Genomic DNA, 18,989 nt, shown 5'->3' with positions numbered 1-18,989 from the left:
GTGGTGGTACGAATTAAGTAGTGCCGCGACACCCAGGGGTACCACGTTCCCCGCGCCTGATAGCCGCGTATACTGCTTGCCTTCTACTCCCATCGCGCACTAGCACATTCTACTCAGATCTCGCATATTCCACTACAATCGCGGCCCCGGAGATGTCTGCGAAGTCGACGATCCATTTCCAAGGTACGTCGTATCTGAACGCGTCAGATTCACCGAGACTTACCACCGTGTAGCGCTGCAAATCGCCAACGAGCAGCGCAACGCGTATGGTCTACGATACAACGACTATGAACGCTACAGGTACGTCGGCTCAATCCAGAGGACGCGGCAGTCAACCGATACTTGCGCAGGAAGCACTGTTACAACCGGACGCACCGGCTGCGGTCGTCCCTGAAGATGAATTACGGCCGCGGCAAAGAATTCAAGAAACTGCCTCCGATTAACCTCGACACCATCAAAGACGGACAGTGAGTCGCGTCCAACATGTCCGAGCAATCCAGTGTCTGAGTACAGAGCGAAGCCTGCAGCTGCTCCTTTTCGAGGCCGAGCGCGCGTGGTCGCACTCCCAAGAGATGCACCAAGAGTCCCTCAAGCTCGCCGCGTCTGCAAAGACAGCCAAGGCGGCCGCCGCCGAAGACGCGCAGAAGAAATCCTCCGCGCACCGCAAGCACGCGACGCGCCGCATGCGCCGCGCGATCCACTGGGCGACGCAGCTCCTCTCGCACTGTCAGGCACTGTCAGGGCAGGGCCGGCTCTCCGCAGAGGACCTCGCGCAGGTAACTGCGTACACCCTCATCCTCAATGGTCGCTTCCTCCGGCAGCGCTTCGAGTTCGAGGATGCGCTCGTGCAGTTAAGCGTTGCGCGGAACTTGCTGGACTCGCTCGCGGACGCGGCGGCGACGAGTCGCGCGCAGGCCTTAGCTGTCGCGTTTGCCGACGAAATCGGACCCGAGATCCGTCATTGCGCGCACGAGCTCCGGAGAGAGAAGGCGTACGATGTCGATGCGGTCGTCGCGGATGTCGCGCCTAAGCACCGAAATGCGCTCGTGCAAGACTGCGACGCGTTGCTCGCTCGCCTTGGAAAGGACAGCGGGGGAGCGGCAGAGGAGAGGGGCAAGCTGAAGGAGTTGCTCTGGGAGGACGAGCCGGTGCCGATTCGTAACCCCGAGCTCGTGGACGTGCTGCTGAAGGTGCAAGAAGCTGAGGAGAAGCTCACGCAAGCGAGAAAAGCGGAAGAGAAGGGTGCTGACGCTGGCGAGAAGAGCAAGGGTGCGCGATCCAAGCGCGGCGGGGTCGCTTCATATGACGCGATTCTCCTTGCCCTCAGTGAGGCAGAGGATGTGTCGCGCAAGCTTGTAGAGGTTCACAAGGTTTGTGCTCACAGCATAACCTACCCGGTCCGCGTACTGACCTCCTGAGCAGATGAGTGGTGCAACGCCAGCGGCCGGGACCAGAGACATTCAGTTTGTCCACGCCTATGTTGTCTACCAACTCCTCTCGCGCCGCGTACAACGTGACCTCCTCCTCACGTCGACGCTGTTGCACCAACTGCACACTGCACAACGGAGCCATGCTGGGCACAGCAAATCACGCAAGGTGCACGTCGACGCGCGTCTCTACCCCGCCATCGTCAAGCTGCTCGACAGCGTCCTTCAGTCGCTCGAGCAGATGCGCACCCTCACTATCGTCGATGAGAGCCCCGACCTCGCATCCGCGGTCGAGGCACGGCTCGCGTTCACCAAAGCGCGCCGGTGCTTCTACCTCGCATGGTCCTACGCGCCGCTCAAGAAGTATGCGGAGACGCTCACGCTCACGCAACACGCGTCTATCCACCTCCGGGAGGGCCGTTCGATGCTCACGGACACCATTGAGACGGACCCAATCAACGCGGGCACCCCAGCCTTTTACCCACTCGCACTGGCAGACCTCGACAAGTTGGAGGAGGAGCTCGCGCTCGACAGCGCAAGCTTCAAGAACGACTGGCTCGCGTATAACGGCGGCGCGCTCGACGCGGAGAGCAGCAAGACGCACAAGAAGCCGCTCTTCTTCGACATCGCGCTCAACTACATCAACCTGGACATGGACAGGCTGCAGGAGCGTGCGGGCAAAGCGCCGGCGGCGGTCGAGGCGTCGCGTGTCGTTGCACCGGTGCCTCAGCAGGCCACGGAGAAGAAGACGCCGGCGTCGAGGGCGAAGGTGGAGGAGATCGAGCGGGCGGCGACCCCGGAGCCGTCTGCACAGGCTGGCGGTGGGTTGAGTAGTTTGCTGGGAGGGTGGTGGGGTCGGAGATGAGGGCGGTACGGTGTCTCGAAAACAAATGTAGTGTTTGTGATTGCTTGCAAGTATGTTAGGATGATTTTATTCGAGAGAGATATAGTCAAGGCACTACTGGAGTGCTTGCAGAGGTTACAACCTGTGGTGCTATTGAATGAGGGTAATCCACGGTTCCAACTATTAGTGAACTAGTGAAGCTCTTGCTCGGTTGAACGTTAGATCCAGGCCCTAGATCTAACTCCCACTCTTGCTTTCGACCACCATCCTTGCTCAGACACGTTTCCCAAGGTCCCGCGATTCCCACCATGACTCGGAGAGGCGGCTGGGAAATCGCAGACAATGCCGAGATCGCCTCCTTACAAGTTGAACAGCCGGCAATATGCCCCGCCTCGTCGTACGTGTTCCCGTAAAATGATAGTCTTGTCACAATATGGCCTCACCATTGATTGAACAGAGCAGATACGGTACGTCAGAAACTTGACTCTGTAGAGACACGACCTGATACGTGACGCAGGCACAACCCATCGAGCTGCAGGCAGCTGACTTTCGAGCAGCCGCCAATGCGCAACAGCCGCTTCTGACCATGCCTCTAGAGATACTGCTGATGATCATCACGCTCATCCCCGACCAGATGGTTCCGTACACCATGGAATCATTTCGACGAGTGTGGCACATCGACGTGCACGATACAGCGATGCTCCTTCCCATCTCCTTCACATGCAGGCGACTCCGAGCCATTACCTTGGGATGTCCATCCCTGTGGACGAGCATCCCGTATGGCCCTCGTCCACAGCTGCGACTTTTTGTTCAATGGAGCCAAGGCCTTGCCTTGAAGACTTTCTTGTCGAATCCTATGCCTTGGGAGGATCAGAAACTCCCTGAAAACGCGGAAGAACTCCTGACTACGGTCCGGGAGCTAGACCTTGGCGATCTGCATATCTGGTCGATTCCGCTCGAACCCTTATTCTCCCGTCCTATGCACAATCTTGAGACGCTCTCTATACATTTCGTCGAGGACGCACAGCCTGAAGATGCCGATGAAACTGGGCAATATCTCTTCGAAGTACCTCTCATGCAAGAGCACCTCCCACGACTCCGACGCCTCTATCTGGGTGCATGCGACATCACTTCATACGACATTCTATCCTCACTCACGCATCTCGCGCTTCATGTGATCATCATACCCCATGTGCATAATTTCCTCGAGTCCATCCTACAGGCTTGCCACGCACTCGAGTCGCTACACCTTGAAGAAGTTGAAGACCAACAAGACCTACTCCACCCGACAGAATACCGACCTCTGCCAAGGGCGCCCGTCTTAGCGACAACATGTCGCCGCCTCCGTCGAGTTGCGCTGTCGTTGTTATACAATCGGCTGGCGTCGTTCGTCCTCTCCCTCATTCTAGCAGATCAGCAGCCGCTCGTGGTTCAGCTTCACACCATCTACGCAGATACCAGCCAGCCGACCATTCACCAACACCGCATCCTTGACCTTGACGCCAAACCCTCGCTAGTCACTATCGGCAGGTACCCACAACCACATAACTTCGTAAAAGAATCTCCGCTTGTATGGGGCATGACCGCCTCTGGCTTCCAGCGTACTCTTCGCGTGGTCGGCGACACACTACAGGAAGCCACCGATCCTCTGCACGAAGGCGGCGCTGCGATGATCGCGGATGTGCGCGAGCTGTGGCTTGCGGACGTTTCTCCTGCTATCTGCGACGGACCAAACACGCTCCCCGCCTTCGACGTCGCTGCGCTTCGCGCCCTCATCAGGAGCATGACTGCGCTCGAGACGGTCACGCTCGTGAACCAGTTCCAGGCGCCATGGACGAGCGCACCCCCAAGCCTCGGTCCGTTGCCTGACGGGCGTGAAGATGGCCCCCTCACCGCTCGCCCGCCCAAAGTTCGCATCGCGTACGGGTACGGGAAGCATGTGCTGCAGCGATGGACCGAGCGGCCTGACCCACCGTACGCGGTGCCCCCACTGGACCTGACGGGTATCCTCGACGAGGTCGCGTCGGGAGCGTACGGCTATGTCCGGCACCTCGTGCTCGAGGCCCCGTCTCGCGTCGAGGTCGACGTGGACTCGCGGCTCCGGAAGCGGTTCTAGATGGCCCAGGTGAGGATGGTGGACGAGACACCGGCCCTGATCACGCTCCGGTCGTACTGTGTCAAGCCAGGAGCGTACACACGACGCCTCATGGCCGTACAGGCTTTGGTGGGGACTCCTATGTACTCATGGTAGGTGCCGGTGTAGTAGTTGTGATACCTTATGGGAACAAAGCTAACGTGCATGTAAGCAGAACGGTCTCAACTTGTTGCCCTCAAAGCGAACTCGATCATGTCTCCTTCAAAAATATATTCACGGCGCTCTCGGTAGCCTGACCATCCTTGTAGCCCGGGCCGTGCGCCGTTCCCATCGGAAGCAGAAGCCCTTTGTGCCGGCAGGTATCTTTGAGCTCTCCAATCTCAATCATCTAAAACCTGTTGTCAGCCGCCGATCTCTCATCGTGTTCCCAGGCTGATCTGGATATATTCTGGAATCCACATGCAGCTGTGCAACTCCCGCCAATCCAACCGCCATGGGCCAACGACACCAGGCGTTTCTCATCGCTCGTGTTCGTCCTAAACACGGCGAACCAGCATATCGCTGCATAGCCGCTTGCCACCACCAATTTTGCGCCGGGGTGTTGCCTCTGCGGGCCGTGTACCGCTTCATCAGACTCATCACCCAACCGGAGAATGCGGCCATAGTACGCACTGAGTTGCACGAGATAGACGGGAAATACGGCCGCTCTCGACAAGATGGTGGTCGAATGCCGCAGGTCCCTTGTCCTTACAGTGTTTCTCTTTTGGCGACTGCTTGGACTACCAATCTCGACCCTAGTATTGGGTCCCCACAATACGACGGCTTCACTTTGAGACATGCTGTGCTAGACGCAACGATGGGGTGTTGGGGTGGTGGTAAGCTTCGGCCACGTCTATGTTCAATGTGCGTATTGTCGATCGCTAATGACTGTTCTGTCCTGGTACAGATAACAACGAGGGGATCTCTATTATCGACGTCACCGACCCCCTACATCCGGCTTACTGCTTTCTGAGACGGGAGCGCCCGCTCTCTGCGTATGAGTATCTAGAGGGATACTACGGTATGAAAGGTAAGTAAATCCTTAATATCCCTCCTAATCTCCACTGAGTCACTGACATTTATCCAGATGAAAGCGACGAAGATGAGATCAAAATGTATTTTCAAGCGATTTTGCGCCTATGCGGAATCCCGCTTCTCACAGCGGACGTTCTGAAGGAGGCGTGGCCAAACGTGTACTTTCACCCCCGGACACCTGAACAGGATCACGTCGTCGTGCCCCATGACCACGCACGCTCACTTTCCGCATCCGACTACCAGTCGAGGGTATGGAGGACCGTAGTAGCACGCCTGCTGGACGTCTCCGCAGACGACGAGTCGAAGAAATGGGTTGCTACTGCTGGACTCGCGAGACCTCCTGCGACGGACGGTACAAAGCTGGGATGGGTTTTACTCCAACATCCGTTTGTGTTTAATTTCCGTTTTGTCCCTATGCAAGTGCATAGGGACGAGCTGACCCCTTTCCTCTCACTCTTGCCCCAACCGGGCGCAGGCAGTGCGAACGACCGGGAGATGGCTGCCATTGCAGCAGCGATGGATCACCTCAAGACCACATTGCGCCAATTCTCCCCATTTCCAGATGAACGTTTGGGCACCCTCGTGACGATGATCAACCTAACCGGAGATCGCCTCGCAGACCTCTCTGGGTTCGACCTCTCCGCCGCCCAAATCATGAGCTTCGTCTTACAATGCCCGAAGATCGACGCGCTCGACATATCGCAGAACACGCACGTCACGCTCCACGACATCCCCACTATCCTCATTGCAGCCCCGCAGCTCCTCCGGCTGAACGTCTCTGGCTGCAGCGGGATTGACGGCCACGCGCTGTTGGAGCTCGTGCGGACGCAGCCATCGCTATTCCTCACGGTCGAGGCTATCATTCACCCGGTGTTCCTCACAATCGTAAAGCCGCCGGACTTCCCGGTCGCATTCACTTTCATATTCGCCCATGGCTGGGAAATGAATGGCATGGCCCTCCCGCTGTTCACGCCTACTCAGGTGATTCAAGCACTGTGCCTGCTGATCCCGCTGACACGGCGCTCGGATGAAAGCCTTTACACAGCGCATCACGAATCGGGAGACGGCGTCGAGCACAGTGGTGACTCGGACAGCGTTACGGAGACTGGGCAGAATAAGAACTTCGCGTGGTTGCAGCATGCAGAGGATATGCTCGACATCCCGGGATTCCTCGAGCTGTCGGCGCCCATGCTGGTGTACTCCGTTTTCACTAGTGGCTATCAGCGTGAGGACCAGTCGTGGTCCGATCGCGCCATCGTCGGCGTGCCCTTACACCCATATCCCGTCGTCTCCCCCGCCCCTGAGGGCAGCTGGGCGTTCTTCCTGGACTGGAGCACGGTGGACTTTGGCAGCGCCCAGAAGTGGGCGTTTATACGCTATGCGCCGGACGCGGATAGTGAGACAGACGAGGAGCGAAGGGCTACCCCGGGCGAACAACTTGCACTCGACCCAGCTTCCCCCAACGCCACTGAGCCTACGAAGATGGATCCCATTTCCGATCCTCTCAACAAGCGGAGAGGCACAGTCTATGATCTGCGCGGCTTCCTGCGCTGCATGGCGGAGGAGGGACGTCCATCCCCGCCCGAGGGACTCGTCGCGAAGCTCGAGGGCGTGCTCTACTCGCGCCGCCCGAATGGCATGCTCGCTAGCCCGCTTATGCAGGACGCGGATGTGCCCACAGCGTTGACGGTGATCCCATCGGTCGCAGTAGGAGACTTGGATGGCGATCTTCGGACCCTGAGAAGATATACGCTAGCGTCGGAGGTGCATCCAATCATCGCACGCTTCGCATCTCAAGAAGCTCAAAGGCGGGACGGACAGTAGTCAGACGCGACGGTCATACAGAAATTCGTACATGAATCACTTCTCCCTGGTGCTTTGAAACACTGCTCAGCGTTTTACGTTGGCATACAGGAAGATAGCATGGTAAACACGTAGGTAGTACATATACAAAGTGACACAAGAGCGTTGTCAGAAACTTGAATATTGATGATAAGATATATCTGTAAGCGTCCCACCTAGAACAAGAGCGGGGCTGTCTAAGCAGCATCGAGTTTGGCAGACATAAGCCCACTTGCTAGAAGGATCTCTCCCAGTGCGGTACAGAAGGGCCCCATCACTGCCCGCGTGTCATCCATGATCACCATGTAGCGATGACAGAGTTTGCCCTGTGGTCGCGGAAGCGATCATAGTTGAGTAAGTCGACGCACGGTCACATGAATACAGCGGACAACTGACCGAGGGGAGGTAATAGTGCCGCTCCAAGGAGGGCGGATATTTGGCGAAGGGTGCGATAGAGCCGCGGCGCAACCGTGGCACGTCTCCGGGACCATCAAATCGGAGAGTATTCACCCTCACCGCTGTTCCTTCCTGTTACCAGGGTAAACGGACAAATAACATATCAGCTGCGTGTGCAGTAGTGAGTCCACGTAGACCCACCTGAAACTCGAGCTTCCCAAGTTCTTCGCGAGTGAGGGGCGGAACGCCGTCGCGCTGCGTGGCACTCTTTCTGTAGGTGCCGCTCCCAGCAGGCTTCTTTGGGGCGGGCTTCTCTGGGGCCGTGTCACAAAGCATGTCCGTGATGGACAACATCGTCGTACGAGGCGCAGAGGGGCCGGGTAGAGGTGCCACCGGGGGTGCCATTACGCCAACGTTTCCCGCACGAAATATACCTCCATTGGCGGTGAGAGGCGGCCCACCTTGAACGGCCTGTTGACGAACTGACTCGGCGTTTCGCACCAGATCTTCTTTCGAGGTGCCAGTTTCTTCACGGGCGCGGACGGTGCAATTACGCGTTTTGGGCATTGCAAGAATGAACGACTAAAGGGGGTTTTATGTCGACGTGTGATAGCCGTAGGGTGACAGGCCAGGAGGTGCTGTTGACAAGGTGGAGGAGGGAGAATCGACTAGCGTTTTCGAGAGAGGATGAAGGCAGCTGATATGAGAGCCGTGGGCGAAGGTGCTGGATTCTTATAGTGAAAAGGGTAAGGTGGCCAGGGCCACAACAACACCAGGACTGCGGCGAAAGACTCCAAGCGTGCCAGACATAGGCAGTCTAGCATGTCAATGCAAGTCACTGAAGGGGGCTTGAGAGAGGTGGTGGCCCATGCCACAAGGATTGTCAGTCAAGTGGCGCCACCGACTCGGAATGGGGGGCAGGTCTTTGATAGCAGCGATAATTGACAGCGAGCTAGTGCCTGGCCCGGATCATGCGAGCGTGCGTTGTGCCATTGGGAGGGTTGCTATGCGTGACGCTAGCGCTCTAGGGGTAGATGCTGAAATGCAGATACAGAATCAGCCCATGGGTTGCAAGCGAACAAACAAGGACCCACATAACCATCGCGATCGCGCGACTCGCAAACTCTCGCAACCTCCACACCATGATCATACATGTGCAATTCACAAAAGAATTACCTCTTTCCTACTTACCGCACGTAGAAACGACGCTCCTTGCGCCAAATTTCGCAATGTAATCACACCAAGCCCAAATTGAGTTTTGTCTTGCATGGCTCAATTTTACAACGCGACCGCCCGCCCAGTCGACGCGAAAGGCAAGTACATATGCGTGGAAGATATAGTAGCGACGATGACACCCATCAGTCTGGCGGGGACTGCACTCCGTGGACCCAAGTCATCGTGTTCTCTGCGGCAGTACGGAGCATAGTAGTCATAGAGCATAGAAGCCCAAGCCCGACTGGGACAACACCGCTTAGGTGCGGCCGGCGCCAGGGACGTTGCGGCGCTCCCTCCGGGGACCCCGCTCCGGCTGCTGGTGCTGGATCTGGACGACGGTGTGGGGAATGGAGTCGAAGTTGAGGGAGTGGAGGAGATCCTAGAGTACAACGTGTGAGCCCCCGAAGCATGGTACGCAATTGCGAGGGGGCGTACCTTGGTGTCGGGGTCGATCTCCAGGGGGTTGGCGGTGGGGTCGAGAGCGGAGACCTCGGGGACGTAGTTGTCCTTGCGCTCACGCTCCTCCTCCTGCAGCTTGAAGGAGATACCACGGACGGGACCGCGCTGGATACGCTTCATCAAATGGGTCGTGAAGCCAGCGATCTTGTTGCGCAGACGCTTCGAGGGGACGACAGCCTGGAGAGACACATAGTGAACTTAGCGGGGCACGAACTTGAACTGGTCCTCTGTACGTACGACTTCATCGATGATGCGCTTGTTGGTGTGGAAATCGAGAGTGAGGCGGGGGTAGCTGCAGCATTGGCGTTAGCAATGGGCCCCTCTGCAATCCGCTCTCCTCGCCGCATGAGCTCCCTCCAACCCAAGGTGAATACTCACTACTTCTCGATAAGCACGCGGGAAGCCCTTTTGGTAGTTTTCGTGCGTACGCGACCCTGAGCACAAGAAAACGAGCATCAGCGGTTCGTCCAGCATTTCGGCATAGGTTCAGTGCTGACCATGGCGGCTGTTGAGGAGGATGTCGGCGGGCTTGAGCTTGATGTAGACGACGGCGAGCTAGACCAGACGAAACAGTGGGATTGGGCCGGCGTCTGCCGGGTGGCTGGGGGGAACTGTACAGGACCAGCCACAGGCGCGCGGGCCAGGAATGTCAGAGAGTAGACGCCCGATCAAGCAGGTCTACTCACCGCCGCCGCACCCTCAAGACTCCGCCAAAGGTGAATTATGCTCTCTGGATGTCCTCGCCGGCCGCAGACAGCGCTTGACGATGTTCTCTCACTGTCCTGCACTGTGATTTAGCTCGTCTTGACTCGCGCTTTCTGTAGCACGACACTCGGACGAGCATTTCACGCTTACTTACACCCGTCTTCCGTCCTCTCAGCCGCCCCTCTCTCGGCCCCCTACTTGCCCACCATGGTCCGCGTCTCTGTCCTCAACGACTGCCTGGTGCGTCTGCTTTGCTCTTTCACGCGTGGTCATTCTAATTATGCGCGTAGAACAACATTGTCAACGCCGAGCGCCGTGGCAAGCGTCAGGTCCTTGTCCGCCCCTCCTCGAAGGTCATCGTCAAGTTCCTGAGCGTCATGCAGCGCCATGGTGAGTTTCGCACCTCTTTCTCTCTTGTCTCTTGCCTTGCCCCCTGTCTATATCGCCCTACGTATACACGCACTCGGAGTGATAACTACGATTGACGAGGTCTCGCTCCCACCCGCCCCTCGTTTTAACGCTCCGAAAAATTGAATCCACTCCCAAAGTCATTACGCACCCTTCCGATGTTCTACGGATCCGATGCTCACTGCCGATGGTACACTCATAGCTTAACTTTTTACGTACTGTTTAGTTTCAGATGCAGTCCTTTACCAGAGCGACGCGCTAACTTGAACTCCCCCTCATAGGTTACATTGGCGAGTTCGAGATCGTCGATGACCACCGTTCGGGCAAGATCGTCATCCAGCTCAACGGCCGTCTGAACAAGACTGGTGTCATCTCGCCCCGCTACAACGTCCAGGTCAACCAGATCGAGGCGTGGGTCAACTTGCTCCTCCCTGCTCGTGGGTTCGGCATTATCATCCTGGTATGTCTAATCTCTCGCACGCCTTTACGACAGTATTCTGAGCTCTCTGATTACAGACGACATCGTCGGGCATCCTCGACCACGAGGAGGCGCGTCGCAAGAACGTCGGTGGCAAGCTCCTGGGGTATGTCTACTAGATGTACATGTATGTTTTATGCTTTGTGTAGGTCGTACCTCCCATCCAAAAATGAGCAGGCCGTTTGGGGGCCACCATGCGTCATGAACGACATTTCCATTTCGCGTGAGGCATGGTAACATGCAGTGTCTAGAGAACGAACACTAGGTGTTCGCAACGTCAAGTCAAAACGTTCGTACGTCCCAGGTTTTGGTCCAAGTTTGATGTATGATGTCGTCAAGCACCGACATGTGCGTGCAACGCACTCTTTGACTGCATGCGTATGATCTGAAGGGTTTTCAGACTTCGTTCATCTCGACGCTAGCCAGGTGTACATGCATGCGCTGCCCTCACTCTGACGTATTCCTTGCAGATGCGAGCATCCATCGCCAGATCTGACGTAGCCTCGCTCGGTGGTGTGACTCACCGCTGCTAGGGACTTGTGGATGCATCCAACTCGTTCATCTAAATCTCGCGAGGCTTCAGGTGAGTCTACTGCTTGCTCGATGTTCTAATCTGCTTACGACTGGGACAGGAATACGATGCCCGCAGCCTTTGAGCGCACTATATTGTGGTCGACCATGGCACCTCCTGCATATTCAGTGCTGAGTACTACTGGCTGCTATACCGTACAGCGAGGCACCTTATACAGGGGGACGGTCGCAAGATATCACTTGGGCGTGCATAACGGGATGGCCTGCGGGGGCGATTTTCGCAGGACAATACACTCGGGCCGCGGTCCGCAGCGCAGGGACAATGGTACTCGACGCCGGCATTTTAGCCATCCATGAGGCTCTAACCGAGGCTTCTCCTACTCCGCGCGACATTACAGAGCAGCGCGGCTCAGCGTCTATCATCCTGTCTTCAACTGCCATCTACCCCGGAATCTTAGCCACCACCGCAGACGGGTCAAAAACATCCGCCCTCCCATTCACGCCTCCTCCTCCTCTCCCTTCACATCCATACAACAGTGGGTTCTCCCGTCAAAGCGTCGAACTCTATTTGAGTCCTGACAATGGCGGTCCTCTTAGCCACACCAAAATTCAACATCCAATCATGGGCATCTTCTCGTTCAGAAAACGGTCAAACCAGCCTCTCTCCTCCGTGCGCAAGGTCAAATTCGCCGCATCGCAATCGCTCTCCCGCGTCAAGGACCCCCGCACCGCCGTGGCCCTCGACATGCGCGCGCCGTCGCCGTTCCCGCGCGGGCGGCCTGTAAAACAGTACACCGTAGGAGGCAAGTCGCGCGTTGCCGTGGGCATCGGGAAATGGCGTACTACCCCCCGCCGCTCGCGTCCGCTGTTGGTGAAGAAGGGGTCCTTGGGCGTGGAAGAGTCCTCTGGGTCTGATAGCGCGTCCGAGAAGGAAACGAAGAAGGAAACGAAGAAGGGGGACCGCAAAAAGAGCAAGCCATATCAGTTGAGTGCGCGCTCCCGTTATGAGCGCCGTGAACTCTTCGAGGTACGGTGCTTCCATATCTGTGCGTTGGGGATGCAGCGGGCTGATCTTGCTGGCCGTGCAGCCCGGAGATCGTGTGATGGTGAAGGACCATGTAGGAGGGCGGCGTTGCATTTGGCGCCACGGGGTGGTCGCCAGTTTCCAGGAGTTTCCTCCGAAGTTGATCGTAAGTCCTCATCAAGTTCAGCACGTAACTATCCGCTGAAGCCGCGCGGTTATCGGTACAGACACCCGAGTCATCACTTATGCTCTTCGCTGTGACGTACGATGTAGGAGAAGAGCAACAGACAGGGTACTTCAACCCAACGAGGTACGGGATTTTGTATGACAGGCTCCTCTCGGCGTCAGGGAGCGACTGAAGTTGGAAGGGATGAAGAGACCTGAAGAGAAGGTTCAATATGATGTATCACTCCAGCGGTTCTGCAGACCGCTTTCCATGGCATTTACGTTGTAGTATAGGGCATGTACCCATAGCTATGTAACCTCCTGTATGTTTTCCCCGTATGGCATAACACGCACTATGGCGCTCTGCGATTTTCCACCTGACACCGCATGAGGCCCCGCATTGGAGTACACGCTCAAGGTCGAAACGGAGGCACCGACAATCAGTACTCACGTCGTCCCCCGGAGCCCGAGTTGGATTCGTACTGTATAAGACGATCTCTCCTGTATGACGATTGGGAAGGCTCATCTGAGTCTTAGTGAACTTGAACGCCTGCCATATCGGGACAGCTTCCTTCCAACGGTTTGCGTCAAATCAACAGACGTTACGCAGCAGTCCCGCATCTCAGATAATTTCCCAGTGATAAATTTCCGCTAAGAGGCTGTAGGGTTCTGAGATAGTACATGGACGACTGCAGCGAACTCCATCCGGCTGGGCGACAGTAGAGCGAAACGAGAACGGAACATATACTAGCGAGAGCGTCCTGCGTACGAAACACGGTCTCCAATACCATACCCTGAATAAGTACCTAGATCCGTGCGGCTAACTGACGGGCGGAGGCCCGTTGTAACGTGTAGGGTCTACCCAGTTCGAGTGGCTATTCCTGCTGGACTCCATCGGGAACTGCGGTGCGTAATGGCTCGTACTCCGTGAGGAGCGGTGCGAGCCTAACGGAACGCTGCTGCGGTCTGGTGGGCTCTGGATGGGCATGATAGAGCCCTGCCGCTCGTGCGATTTGTTAGGACCGTGTCGCCGTGACCTGGGTGCGCCGGCACCTGCGCCGACGGGCGCGCTGCACGCAGGTGCTCAGTATGCTAAACTTTGAATGGGGGTGTAAGAAGCTTACTTTGGACCGTACATCGGCTGGGCGACCATGGCTCCAGGGTTGAAGTTCATCGGCGGTGTGCCAGGATAACTTGGCAGCCGTTCCACCGATTTGGGTTTTGAGCGACACGAGCGGAAGATACCTGCATGGATGGACGTTGCCAGAAGATCAGATGTGCGCAGGCCAGCGATTGACGTGCGATACGTACAGCGAGAGATTGCCCATATGATGACTAGGACGATGATGCCGACCACGACCGTGACCGGGATGGCGATCTGGAGGTTGTGCACATACCAAGACTGCACACGCATCTGTCAGCGGCGCTCCCAAATATCCTTAATAGGAGAAACCAACCTTGAAGGTGTCCCACCAACTCCCGGGTTTACATGTACCCGAGTAGCACATCCCACCGTAGCCTGGAAAAAGACACTCATCAGCTCCCGCAGTCAGCTTGGCCAACGCCGGGGGCACTCACCGCATGGGGAGCCATCGATAAGCGCGGACTGCAGAACAACGCATCGGCTGGAATCGGTGGGGTCTTGACATGATACCTGGCAAGACTTGTCGTCGTTGGCTGGACAAGCCTTCTGAAGTCCCATCGAGGCGCCCACGAGCTGACATTGTTCTGCAAAGCCAACTGCGATGAGATGACGGCGTTAGGCGTGAGAAGGAACTGAACATACGGTCGAGTGATGTGCACTCTCCGCTCGCACACGCAAGCCCCGAGCCACAGCTTTGGCCTGAACGAAAGATCAGCGTCTTAATTTACTGCAAGTTGGGTTTGGCTGCTCACCATTGGGCGTAATTACGTCCGCGGGGCACGCCGAACTCTTGCCCGTACACGTCTCCGCCGTGTCGCACTGATTGTCCTTGCTAGGACGGCAGACTTGTGTCGTAGGCGCGAACGCGCACTGATCCGTACAGCACGCGCTGCTGTCCGGGTCGCACACCGCGTTGTTCTTGAACTTGCAAGTCGTCGCGTCGCAGCAGGTCGAGTTGGAGTCCAAGCCCGGGTCGCAATCCTCCCCAGACTCGACGATGCCGTTGCCGCACATCTTCAGCGTGATCAGCGGCTTGCTGGTGGTGAGGGATGTGGGAGCGTTGGGGTCGATCAGGCAGGTGGTGTTCATGTTCGCGCTAGTCATGAGGGAGCCTTCGCGCAGCCAGTCAGTAAATTACCGACGGAGAGCCAAGTGTAAGATTGCGCACAAATGTTGCCGATACTGCAGGGCGAGAAGTTCATTTCGCCGGTTTCTGCGACAGGGCTCATGATGAACTGCGAGTTGGCATCACAAGATGCTACGCTGCTCGGACAGCAGCTGACGCCGCTCGTCTTGCAGCCTCCGGAGCACGAACAGCCATCAGCGCAATCGTGCTGTGACGAAAGGGTACCCATGAGCGACATCTCCAAAAAAAAGTGACAGTTTTATACTTACAATAGCACCGAAATTATGTCCAATCTCGTGCGCGACGACCTGCCATTCAGTACGTCCGGCCGTGGAGACCGCTGTCCCGGATACGACCGATGGCGAGCTACCCGAGGCTGCTTGTTGGCACAGCGTCATGAGCCAGGCGATGCCGACCTCTGAGCCGGTCGGGCACCCGCTCATCAGGTGCCAGAGGCCGGCGCTGTCGTCGCCCTTGTCACCACGCCATTGCGAGAAGATGGACAGACGATCATTCAACGTGACGCTCTCTGAACAGGCAACGTTCCACGGTGCCGCAGGATCAGCGGTAGTTGGGCATCTGTCGTGGCGCGCGTAAGCTACTGTCACTGGTGCCTAAAGATGAGATGTACGAACTCGGCGTCGTGCGCCTGAATCTCGATGATTCCCAGGCTGACGTTAAATGTGGACTGGATACAGGGCGTCAGCACCTATGCTACCAGGGTTCTAATTCAGGACAGACCTTGTATAACGCACTTGCAGTGTTCCAGTTGGTGATAATCTGCTGTGTGGCGTTGGACGGTGTGCCGTACTTGGCCGTATACTCGCAGTCGGCAGCAACGCCCATATATACGATCCGTTGCGAGGTTGGACAGCCTGCGGTCTGGCCTATGGTACCAGAGAAGCTGCCCGGGTCGTTAGCAAGGTATCGGTCCGAGGTCCGCGTAACGGCACTTACTCCATACCCATTCCGCCCCCCGCGACATCGTCTCGCTTGGTAAAGTTCGCAGAGCGAAGGAATCCAAACGCGTCGTACCAAGGCGTGTAGGCAGGAGGATCTGGCCTGCGCAAGCGCTGATCATCAGTATTGAAATCCATCTTGTCATGCCCACACGATTCGGCAACGGGCGTGGCGAGTCCCAGGCCTCCGCTATGCGCAGCGGCCGTGTGCTCATGGGCGGACATGACATCGGAGTCGCGCCAGATAACGAGGTTCGAGTCAGGGTCGTCTTGCGAGACCTGGATGTGAGGGTCGAGGCCATGCTTGGTGCGCAAGTAGTTGTCCTTGGTCATAACATGGTGAACGACGCCATGCACTGAGAATGCGCCTTCGAACACGGGCGGTTTCGTGGTGTCCCCTTGGTCGTACACGGTGATGCGCGCCCATCCGAGTTCGGTCTGACCTGATGGACGGGGAAGCACACCTGCGGTATCCTCGCGCAGCCTGTCGGGGGAGGCATGCTCAGGGATCACCTCGCCCCAGTACGCCCGCACAGACTCGCGGCGAATTGGCTCTGTCCGCGAAAGGACCGACTGCCCGTCAGGGGTGGTGGTGTAGTAGTTGATGCGAGCGGCGGGATGGATGAGGTGGTCATTCGGGCGGAGGTGGAGGTAGAATGTCTCGTCGAACGCGGTCAGGGTCAACCGGAACGAGTCCGAGTGGCGGAGGACGGGCGAGTCCACGGGAAATGACCGCTTTCCATAGCTATACGACGATACTCGTCGTGGTAGGATGTCGATGGAAAGGGTAGATGGGTGGGATACCCTCCTCAGAGGTCTTGCAGGCGCGCTTAACGCTGCCGGGGACGATCAGGGGTGCTTGAGTTCGATCGGCCGGGCAGTCGTGGGTTGAACGCGACTCACCTGAGACGGAGATGAGGCTAGCGAGCAGCACGACGAGCAGCCAGCATGTTCTGTGGTGAGAATACATAGGAAAGGATGGTAGGAGGCCTCCGTGCGCAGCGCTGCTGTGATTGCCTCCGCCGAGCGGTGATTACGAGAAGCCAAGGAAACCAGAGACCTCAAGACCCGATGCTGTCCAGCGCCAGTTCCGACCTGCGGGGGGGTCCTTCCCAGAGTGAGCCCGAAAAGACTGGTATGGAAGAGAGACTGGAGAAGGGGTGAGGAGGAGGAGGTTGTACTGATCTGAAGCCGAGCCTTTCACCTCGCAACGCGACGACCGATCCGCGGGCGTCTTGCACACGCGCCTTCTCTGTTCACAACCATCATCATCGTCTGGTCTCCTGCTCTGCCGCAGTCTCGGATCGCTTGGAACTAACTCTGGGACACTCTGGCTATGTGCTGCTCCTGGGGAATGTATGGATCTATTGGAGGGAATGCATACCTATCGAGCGGGACTCAAATAACGCCCCGGATCTTGGCAGATTTGGACGCTCCGAGTTCAAGCCCACATAGGACGACTTGGCACTCTTGTCGGCAGCGCGTCGGCATCCAGCAAGTGCGTATTCAGGATACTGCACGAACCTAGCCCTCTTCGTACGAATTTGCGCTGGCACCTCGCTCGCAGTCTATAAAGCAGCCGCATAATGATATGATCAGATCTGTGGATCCCGGGGGAGAGAACATGACAGGTGCGATGCTCACAACATCAAACGCGCTGCGCTTTAAAGTCTTGAATTAGAATTACAGCCCGCACTTTGAGGCGGAAGGGAATATGCACAACGACTCGGCTACACTGGGAAGCTGCAGCGAGTTGCGCTGGGCCGAAGCAGGTGCTGGCGATGAAGAAGACGGGGATACAGCCTACACAGCACGTATCATATATACCCTCTGCTCTTCATCACACTTCGTCTGTGCTCGAACACACGTCCACGAGCTATCAGATCATGAAGCCATATCGGCTGAGCGCTTATGATTGAATGTGTTGAACAGGAAATGCGACTGCTCGATCAAAGCAGGAAGACTCAGTTTCCAAACGATCCTTGCATCTCTCGCATGTGCATGATGATTGCGGCGGGCATCGCCCCATGAAGTACGACGCATCTGTAAACCCAAACTGCGGAACTTAGCTTCCTAGAGATGTGCCCTTGAGCCTGTGCAACTGTCGCTCCGGCTAATAACGAGTTACGTGTGGCACAAAATCATGCTATCCGTATGCAAATAATGGCTATCTGGGCACTGAAACCAAAGGACTAGATACGTACACCACCCCCGGAGTACGACTGTCTTCCGCCTCCGAACGTGAGGCTGGTTCGAGCCTACCCCAGGAGCTATGATCTTCATTGTAGCCAGCCACCTGCGGCAAGGAGGTCTCGGACCTGTTGAGTATCCGGTTTCAACACCCCGTTTTGGGGTGAGAACATCGCGCGTTTCGTCTCCTTGTATCGGACTGAATATAGCATGCCCGCTCCCTAGCAGATAAAGTCGGGTATCGTAAGCACTACATTCATTTATGAAGTGAAACGAACTGACGACTCTTGTCGATGTCGTTCTCCGGCCTATCCCGGATACTTCGCCACGAACCCATTCCTCGCACGGTTCCTTCACCTTGATCCATACTTGTTCCCCATGCTACGGCGTTGTTGGAATCATTTTTGCACACCGTAACGATCACATGCTTACCTGAAACTCGCACTGCACAGGGTCGTCGAGGTCATCTAGTAAGAGACCGTATTCGGGGTGGGAGTGAGAAGAGTCAGAGTCGCTCGAGGAGTCCGACTGGCTAAGGTTGAGGGTGCTATGTTTGCCATATAATGACGCCTCTGCTTCTCGACATTTGGACAACTTTGCCTCCCGTGCAAGCTTCGCCGGCGATGGCATATTTGGTAGGACGTCTTACGGGGGAGTGACGAGGGACGCAGATGGCTTGAGGGTAAGGGTGTAAGTGAAGAAAGGAGAAATGGGATGTGTTGAGCTTCGCTTTATATGTACACCGACTCAAGCCACAAAGCTGTGTGGCTTACAGTCAGTTGAACTCGTCGAACAATGAACAATAAACGATGCAGAGACAAGCATGATCCTTTTGTGACAATGGAGCAAAGCGCTTCAGCTATGCATAAATAGGACATCACTAAAATTCCACATTATTCTCTTGGAA

At 56.6% G+C, this 18,989-nt stretch overlaps 9 protein-coding genes across 9 annotated transcripts; 5 read left to right on the top strand and 4 right to left on the bottom strand.

The window, feature by feature from the left end:
• Positions 1 to 150: 150 nt before the first annotated feature.
• On the top strand, positions 151 to 2,292 carry TRAVEDRAFT_160134 (uncharacterized protein; the record flags this gene model as incomplete). The annotated part of the gene is made up of 5 exons (XM_008035164.1): positions 151 to 183; positions 234 to 300; positions 351 to 467; positions 521 to 1,370; positions 1,420 to 2,292. Coding segments are annotated over 5 exons (1,940 nt in total), but the record flags the coding sequence as incomplete, so codon positions are not given.
• Positions 2,293 to 2,579: 287 nt separating this feature from the next.
• Positions 2,580 to 4,387, top strand: TRAVEDRAFT_42627 (uncharacterized protein; the record flags this gene model as incomplete). Its single annotated transcript, XM_008034092.1, has 3 exons — positions 2,580 to 2,668; positions 2,729 to 2,738; positions 2,789 to 4,387. 3 exons carry the CDS (start codon positions 2,580 to 2,582, stop codon positions 4,385 to 4,387), a joined length of 1,698 nt encoding a protein of 565 aa, XP_008032283.1.
• Positions 4,388 to 4,859: 472 nt separating this feature from the next.
• On the top strand, positions 4,860 to 5,443 carry TRAVEDRAFT_109959 (uncharacterized protein; the record flags this gene model as incomplete). Its single annotated transcript, XM_008035163.1, has 2 exons — positions 4,860 to 5,241; positions 5,313 to 5,443. The coding sequence occupies 2 exons, from the start codon at positions 4,860 to 4,862 to the stop codon at positions 5,441 to 5,443; spliced, it is 513 nt and encodes a 170-aa protein (XP_008033354.1).
• Positions 5,444 to 7,479: 2,036 nt separating this feature from the next.
• On the bottom strand, positions 7,480 to 8,083 carry TRAVEDRAFT_42625 (uncharacterized protein; the record flags this gene model as incomplete). The annotated part of the gene is made up of 3 exons (XM_008034091.1): positions 7,480 to 7,608; positions 7,679 to 7,810; positions 7,880 to 8,083. 3 exons carry the CDS (start codon positions 8,081 to 8,083, stop codon positions 7,480 to 7,482), a joined length of 465 nt encoding a protein of 154 aa, XP_008032282.1.
• An 847-nt stretch (positions 8,084 to 8,930) lies between these two features.
• On the bottom strand, positions 8,931 to 9,890 carry TRAVEDRAFT_26112 (40S ribosomal protein S17). The gene is made up of 5 exons (XM_008033722.1): positions 9,850 to 9,890; positions 9,731 to 9,786; positions 9,590 to 9,644; positions 9,329 to 9,529; positions 8,931 to 9,272 (listed from the first exon to the last, which is right to left on the bottom strand). The coding sequence occupies exons 1-5, from the start codon at positions 9,850 to 9,852 to the stop codon at positions 9,150 to 9,152; spliced, it is 438 nt and encodes a 145-aa protein (XP_008031913.1). The 5' UTR covers positions 9,853 to 9,890; the 3' UTR covers positions 8,931 to 9,149.
• Positions 9,891 to 10,220: 330 nt separating this feature from the next.
• On the top strand, positions 10,221 to 11,159 carry TRAVEDRAFT_160126 (ribosomal protein S8). Its single transcript, XM_008035162.1, has 4 exons — positions 10,221 to 10,297; positions 10,348 to 10,447; positions 10,747 to 10,925; positions 10,982 to 11,159. The coding sequence occupies exons 1-4, from the start codon at positions 10,265 to 10,267 to the stop codon at positions 11,060 to 11,062; spliced, it is 393 nt and encodes a 130-aa protein (XP_008033353.1). The 5' UTR covers positions 10,221 to 10,264; the 3' UTR covers positions 11,063 to 11,159.
• Positions 11,160 to 12,096: 937 nt separating this feature from the next.
• TRAVEDRAFT_42622 (uncharacterized protein) lies at positions 12,097 to 12,857 on the top strand (the record flags this gene model as incomplete). Its single annotated transcript, XM_008034090.1, has 3 exons — positions 12,097 to 12,501; positions 12,563 to 12,664; positions 12,726 to 12,857. The coding sequence occupies 3 exons, from the start codon at positions 12,097 to 12,099 to the stop codon at positions 12,855 to 12,857; spliced, it is 639 nt and encodes a 212-aa protein (XP_008032281.1).
• A 438-nt stretch (positions 12,858 to 13,295) lies between these two features.
• On the bottom strand, positions 13,296 to 16,987 carry TRAVEDRAFT_160125 (uncharacterized protein). The gene is made up of 13 exons (XM_008035161.1): positions 16,796 to 16,987; positions 15,891 to 16,728; positions 15,675 to 15,837; positions 15,569 to 15,621; positions 15,203 to 15,512; positions 14,976 to 15,141; positions 14,560 to 14,919; positions 14,450 to 14,506; positions 14,242 to 14,391; positions 14,121 to 14,182; positions 13,975 to 14,065; positions 13,788 to 13,908; positions 13,296 to 13,733 (listed from the first exon to the last, which is right to left on the bottom strand). The coding sequence occupies exons 1-13, from the start codon at positions 16,860 to 16,862 to the stop codon at positions 13,484 to 13,486; spliced, it is 2,688 nt and encodes an 895-aa protein (XP_008033352.1). The 5' UTR covers positions 16,863 to 16,987; the 3' UTR covers positions 13,296 to 13,483.
• A 1,190-nt stretch (positions 16,988 to 18,177) lies between these two features.
• Positions 18,178 to 18,550, bottom strand: TRAVEDRAFT_104242 (uncharacterized protein; the record flags this gene model as incomplete). The annotated part of the gene is made up of 3 exons (XM_008035160.1): positions 18,178 to 18,299; positions 18,361 to 18,463; positions 18,515 to 18,550. Coding segments are annotated over 3 exons (261 nt in total), but the record flags the coding sequence as incomplete, so codon positions are not given.
• Between the last annotated feature and the right edge of the window lie 439 nt (positions 18,551 to 18,989).

The sequence above is a fragment of the Trametes versicolor genome (assembly GCF_000271585.1).
Source record: "Trametes versicolor FP-101664 SS1 unplaced genomic scaffold TRAVEscaffold_1, whole genome shotgun sequence".
NCBI lineage: Eukaryota > Fungi > Basidiomycota > Agaricomycetes > Polyporales > Polyporaceae > Trametes > Trametes versicolor.
Note: the sequence above shows the minus strand (reverse complement) of the source record. Positions and strands in the feature narration are given on the sequence as shown.

Coding starts and splice junctions, on each gene's coding strand:
- TRAVEDRAFT_26112 (XM_008033722.1), bottom strand. Junction 9,645..9,730: donor CGCGTGCTTATCGAGAAGTA/GTGAGTATTCAC, acceptor CCAATGCTGCAG/CTACCCCCGCCTCACTCTCG. Junction 9,273..9,328: donor AGATCGACCCCGACACCAAG/GTACGCCCCCTC, acceptor GTTGTACTCTAG/GATCTCCTCCACTCCCTCAA.
- TRAVEDRAFT_160126 (XM_008035162.1), top strand. CDS start 10,265: ATGGTCCGCGTCTCTGTCCTCAACGACTGCCTG. Junction 10,448..10,746: donor GAGCGTCATGCAGCGCCATG/GTGAGTTTCGCA, acceptor TCCCCCTCATAG/GTTACATTGGCGAGTTCGAG. Junction 10,926..10,981: donor GGTTCGGCATTATCATCCTG/GTATGTCTAATC, acceptor CTCTGATTACAG/ACGACATCGTCGGGCATCCT.
- TRAVEDRAFT_160125 (XM_008035161.1), bottom strand. CDS start 16,862: ATGTATTCTCACCACAGAACATGCTGGCTGCTCGTCGTGCTGCTCGCT. Junction 15,622..15,674: donor CTGCAAGTGCGTTATACAAG/GTCTGTCCTGAA, acceptor CCCTGTATCCAG/TCCACATTTAACGTCAGCCT. Junction 13,909..13,974: donor CATATGGGCAATCTCTCGCT/GTACGTATCGCA, acceptor CCATCCATGCAG/GTATCTTCCGCTCGTGTCGC.